The following is a 5673-nucleotide window of genomic DNA, read 5'->3' as shown; positions in this document are numbered from 1 at the left end:
AACAACGTGTGTGTTTCAACAATAATGTTAACCCTGCGGATATGCTATTCAGTCTTGTGAGTGTCTGTGTACCAATATGTTACTCTCTCATTAACAACGTGTGTGTTTCAACAATAATGTTAACCCTGCGGATATGCTAGTCAGTCTTGTGAGTGTCTGTGTAACAATATGTTACTCTCTCATTAACAATGTGTGTGTGTTCTAGGGGCAGCTTTTGGCCGTCTGGTCGGGAGGGGCAGCGTTTGGCCGTCTGGTCGGGGAGAGCATGGCCGCCTGGTTTCCTGATGGCATCCACTCTGATGGCACCATCTACCCCATAGTGCCAGGAGGGTACGCCGTTGTGGGTGAGTTACTGTAGACACACACACACGCACACAAAGACAAAGTTTGGTATAGCTAGACAAGATTAACAATACCTATTCAAGACTAGACACATCTAGACACCATTATTGTAACAATTAGGAAGTAGAAAGCCAGATCCAATAAGACACTGCTAGACCCAGTAGTAATATAAAGACATTTATGTCAAAGATAAAAACTAAATGATGCGCTTTAGAAGTCCCCTTTGGCAAGATGTCCTTTAATGTTGTTGCTATGAGTGATATTGCTGTTAGCGTTGTTGTTGACGGTTGTGCTGATTATGCTGTTGTTCAGTGTAGGGGTTGATGTCAACTGTGTTTGTGTCTAATGGGTGCTGATGTTGTTGACTCACCTCTAACTCAGCTTTCTGTCTCTCTGATGTTCCCTCTCTTTAATCTCAGCATGGCTACATTTACCCTCTCATTGTCTTTCTCTCTCAAATCAACTGAAATCGCGCTCTCTTTCCTCCCTCCATCCTTATAAAGTTAGGAATAATCAACCTTCTCTCCCTCCTCTATCACTGCTGCCCACTCTCTCCACTCCTCCTTCTTCCTCTCATTATATCCACTCACCTCTTTTTCTTTGTTCAATAACGGTTACAAAATATTGAAGATGTTTTTTTTTTTAAGTACTTTTTAAACTTTTTAATCTTTGACCTTGTGAGGTACAGTCATCTCGCCCATCCCCCATCCATCCATCCCTCCCTTCCCCTCTCCTTCGCTCCCCTCTCCTCCCTCCCTCCCCTCTTCTCCCTCCCTCCTTCCCTCCCTTCTCATCCTACCTCCCCCATCGCCCTTCCTCACTTTGTTGTTCCAGTATTATTGATGAAGGCTCAGTATAGAGTTGAGGGCATGAGATGTATTATTGCACTGATATTACTYTACTAATGTCAATGGACARTAACYTTTATCTGTACCCATTCCTTCCTCTCCGACTCTCTTCCTCTCATCCTCTCCCCTCTCTTCTCTCCTCTCCCCTCCCTTCCTCTACTCATCTCCCCTCGTCTCCCAGGTGCGGCAGCCCTGTCTGGAGCGGTGACCCACACGGTGTCGACAGCGGTCATTGTGTTTGAGCTGACGGGTCAGATCAGCCACATCCTGCCGGTGATGATAGCGGTAATACTGGCCAACGCCGTGGCCCAGTCCCTCCAGCCCTCGCTATATGACTCCATCATCAGGATCAAGAAACTACCCTACCTCCCTGAGCTGGGCTGGGGACACCACGAGTACGTAGGACTACACTTCTATATATCAATCTATCTACGTTAACTATCTATTTTTGTTAACTATCAATCTATCTACGTTAACTATCTACGTTAACTATCTATCTACGTTAATAACTTCTTATGGATCAAATCCCGTTAGCGCGATCGATTTGACAACATCCGGTGAAATGGCAGAGCTCCAAATTCAAATTAAATTATTAGAAATATTTAACTTTCATAAAATCATAAGTGCAATACACCAAAATTAAGYTTAACTTCTTGTTAATCCAGCCACCRTGTCAGATTTCAAAAAGGCTTTACGGTGAAAGCAAACCATGCTATTATCTGAGGACAGCACCCCATCATACAAACACATGACAATCATATTTCAACCCGCCAGGCGTGACACAAAACACAAAATAATTCATGCTTTACCTTTGAAGATCTTCTTCTGTTGGCACTCCAATATGTCCCAGAAACATCACAAATGGTCCTTTTGTTCAATTAATTCCATCGTTATATCCCCAAAATGTCCATTTATTTGGCGCGTTTGATTCAGAAAAACACCGGTTCCAACTTGCCCAACATGACTACAAATKATCTAATACGTTACCTGTAAACTTGGTCCAAACATTTCAAACAACTTTCCTAATCCAACTTTAGGTAATTTAAAACGGAAATAATCAATACAATTTAAGACGGGATAAACTGTGTTCAATAGCAGATAAAATTAAAGTGGAGCAAGCTTCAGGTCGTGCGCCCCAAACAAAACAGTCCACTTGGCTCGACTCCCAGAAAGGAAAGGGCTACTTCTTCATTTCTCAAAGGAAAAACATCAACCAATTTCTAAAGACTGTTGACATCTAGTGGAAGCCATAGGAACTGCAACCAGATGCCTCATAAATCTAGTATCCCATAGAAAGCCAATTGAAAACATAGTCATCTCAACAACAACAAAAATTCCTGGATGGTTTGTCCTCGGGGTTTCGCCTGCCAAATAAGTTCTGTTATACTCACAGATATGATTTTAACAGTTTTAGAAACTTTAGAGTGTTTTCTATCTGAATCTTACCAATTATATGCATATCCTAGCTTCTGGGCCTGAGGAAACAGGCAGTTTGGGCAGCTTTTTATCCGACGTGAAATTACCGCCCCTAGCCCAAAGACCCTTCTATTTATCCCTCTTTGTTTCCTTCTGTCCTTTTCTCATTCTCTTTAAAATCTCTTGGTGCCTCTTGCTGGGTTGGGGACGAAGTGAGGGGACTAGTGGTTTCTCTTGCTAGGTTGGGGACTAGTGGTTCCTCTTGCTAGGTTGGGGACTAGTGCGGGGACTAGTGGTTCCTCTTGCTAGTTGGCTAGTGGTCTCTTGCTGGGTTGGGACTTGTGAGGAGACGGACTGAGGGACTAGTGGTTCCTGGTTGCTGGGTTGGGGACTAGTGTGTCCTCTTGCTAGGTTGGGGACTAGTGAGGGGACTAGTGTTTTCCTCTTGCTAGGTTGGGGGTTGGGGACTAGGTGAGGGGACTAGTGGTTTGGGTTTCTCTTGCTGATTTGGAAACTAGTGAGGGACTAGTAGGTTCCTCTTTCTTTCCGCTTTATTTAACTAGGCAAGTCAGTTAAGAACAAATTCTTATTTTCAAATGACGGTCTAGGAAACAGTGGGTTAACTGCCTTGTTCAGGGCAGAACGCACTATTTGTACCTTGTCAGCTCGGGGATTCGAACTTGCAACCTTTCGGTAACTAGTCCAACGCTCTAACCACTAGGCTAACGCTGCACACCCCTGCCGCGGCGTCTTGCTAGGTTGGGGACTTGTGAGGAGACGATTGGAGGGGACAAGTGGTTCGTCTTGCTGGGTTGGAGACCTAGTGAGGGGACTAGTGGTAACTTGCTGGCTAGGTTGGGGATAGTGAGGGGACTAGTGGGTCCTCTTGCTGGTGTGGGGGACTTGGGGTTGGAGGGAGACGAATTGAAGGGACTAGTGTTGCTGTTTCTGGGTTGGGGACTAGTGAGGGGACTAGTGGTACTCTTGCTAGGTTAGGGACTAGTGAGGGACTAGTGGTTCCTCTTGCTCGGTTGGGAACTAGTGAGCGGGACTGGTGGTTTCTCTTGCTAGGTTGCGGACTAGTGAGGGGATTAGTGGTTTCCTGCTAGGTTGGGGGCTAGTGAGAGGTTTAGTGGTTCCTCTTGCTAGGTTGGGGACTAGTGGAGGGGACTAGTGTTCCTCTTGCTAGGTTAGGGACTAGTGAGGGGACTAGTGTCCTCTTGCTGAGGTTTTGGGGACTAGTGAGGGGACTAGTGGTTCTCTTGCTAGGTTGGGGACTAGTGAGGGACTAGTGGTTCCCTCTTGCTAGGTTAGGGACTAGTGAGGGGACTAGTGGTTTATCTTGCTGGGTTGGGGACTAGTGAGGGGACTTGTGGTTTCTCTTGCTGGGTTGGTTTGTTCTTGTTCTCGTCTCCCTCTCCCTCTCCCTCTCCCTCTCCTCTCTCTCTCTCTCTCTCTCTCTCTCTCTCTCTCTCTCTCTCTCTCTCTCTCTCTCTCTCTCTCTGTTCTCTCTTTATCTCTCGCTCTCCTCTCTTTCTCTCTCGCTCTCCTTCACACCACCCACTATGCTTTGATTTCACCTACAGGGGACAGAGCGGACCAGGAGTGGTGTGTGTGTGTGTGTGTGGTGTTGTGTGTGTGTGTGTGTGTGTGTGGTGTTGTGTGTGTGTGTGTGTGTGTGTGGGTGTGTGTGTGGTGTGTGTGTGTGTGTGTGTGTGTGTGTGTGTGTGTGGTGTGTGTGTGTGGTGTGTGTGGTGTGTCGGCCTGGTGCGTCATTAGACATTGTTATGTGAGCTAAGTGTAGGTCGTGTTGTTTTTCATTGTGCTGTTACATAATTTCTCATTTACATGTAGATTATACAAAGTTACAACATGTAGTTACACAATGTGCAGGTGTGTACACACAAACACACTGACAGCAGTTGGCACAAAAATGACAACGTAGACCAGGTTTCTATGCAGGATGTTCTGTCACCTCTCCTGTTCATCTATCATTAAAGGCCTGTTAGAGTATGGCTTACATTCAATATAACCTGAAGCATTGTATATGTTCTGTTTCTGTTAACTAATGATCAACCACCCACACTCTAATGATCAACCACCCACACTCTAATGATCAACCACCCACACTCTAATGATCACACCTCTTAAGACCTGTTTCCATTTGTACTGAAGTCAACCCAGGATGGGCTGGCCTTGGTTGGCTAGCTCGAATTGGGTTTCCACTGCTTCCAGAAATTAGAAATTATGTAATGTTGCTAGGTAGCTGTGACTGTGCAGCTGGCTTCGCTAATGTTGCTAGCTAGCTAGCAAGATGTTAACTAACTAACGTTACTCGATACTCCTGCCACTGCCAGCCAGACCCAGAGCCATGTATTTAGCAAATAATTTTAGCTTGCTAACATTAGCTTGCTAAACAGTTAGCGTCATCACTAGCATAACAGGCTAGCTAGCTAATTCTTACCTAGATTGTCATGGCATATGTTATTAACTGTCAGTTGTGGCTGCTTTGTGTGATGTATTGTTGTCTCTACCTTCTTGCCCTTTGTGCTGTTGTCTGTGCCCAATAATGTTTGTACCATGTTTTGTGCTGCTACTATGTTGTGTTGCTACCATGTTGTTGTTATGTTGTGTTGCTACCATGCTGTGTTGTTGTGTGTTGCTGCCTTGCTATGTTGTTGTTTTGGGTCTCTCTTTATGTAGTGTTGTGTTGTCTCTCTTGTTGTGATGTGTGTTTTGTCCTATATTTATATTGTATTTATTTTTTTATTTTTAATCCAAGACCCCCGTTCCCGCAGGAGGCCTTTTGCCTTTTGGTAGGCCATCATTGTAAATAAGAATTTGTTCTTAATTGACTTGCCTAGTTAAATAAAGGTTAAATAAAATAAAAGCTAGCTAACCAAGCAAACAGATGACAGGTTTGATAGGATGTTGCTAGCTAGCTAGCTACGCCTTCAATACAACCTGGCCAGCTAAAATTCCTGCTAGCTAATGTTAGCTAGCCAGCTTGTTTCAACTCTAGGGTTTTAGCGTGGGTTTCTGTATAAGCACTTTGTGACATCTGATT

At 44.8% G+C, this 5673-nt stretch overlaps 1 protein-coding gene across 1 annotated transcript in view; it reads left to right on the top strand.

The window, feature by feature from the left end:
- The window catches only part of LOC111982724 (chloride channel protein 2-like), a 93744-nt gene that overhangs the window by 39303 nt on the left and 48768 nt on the right, over positions 1 to 5673 (top strand). Inside the window, 2 exon segments of the mRNA XM_070433881.1 lie at positions 234 to 344; positions 1372 to 1585. Of these exon segments, the coding sequence (XP_070289982.1) occupies positions 234 to 344; positions 1372 to 1585 (325 nt within the window).

The sequence above is a fragment of the Salvelinus sp. IW2-2015 genome, linkage group LG22 (genome assembly GCF_002910315.2).
Source record: "Salvelinus sp. IW2-2015 linkage group LG22, ASM291031v2, whole genome shotgun sequence".
NCBI lineage: Eukaryota > Metazoa > Chordata > Actinopteri > Salmoniformes > Salmonidae > Salvelinus > Salvelinus sp. IW2-2015.
The sequence above is the reverse complement of the archived record's forward strand: the minus strand, read 5'-3'. Positions and strand labels throughout refer to the sequence as shown.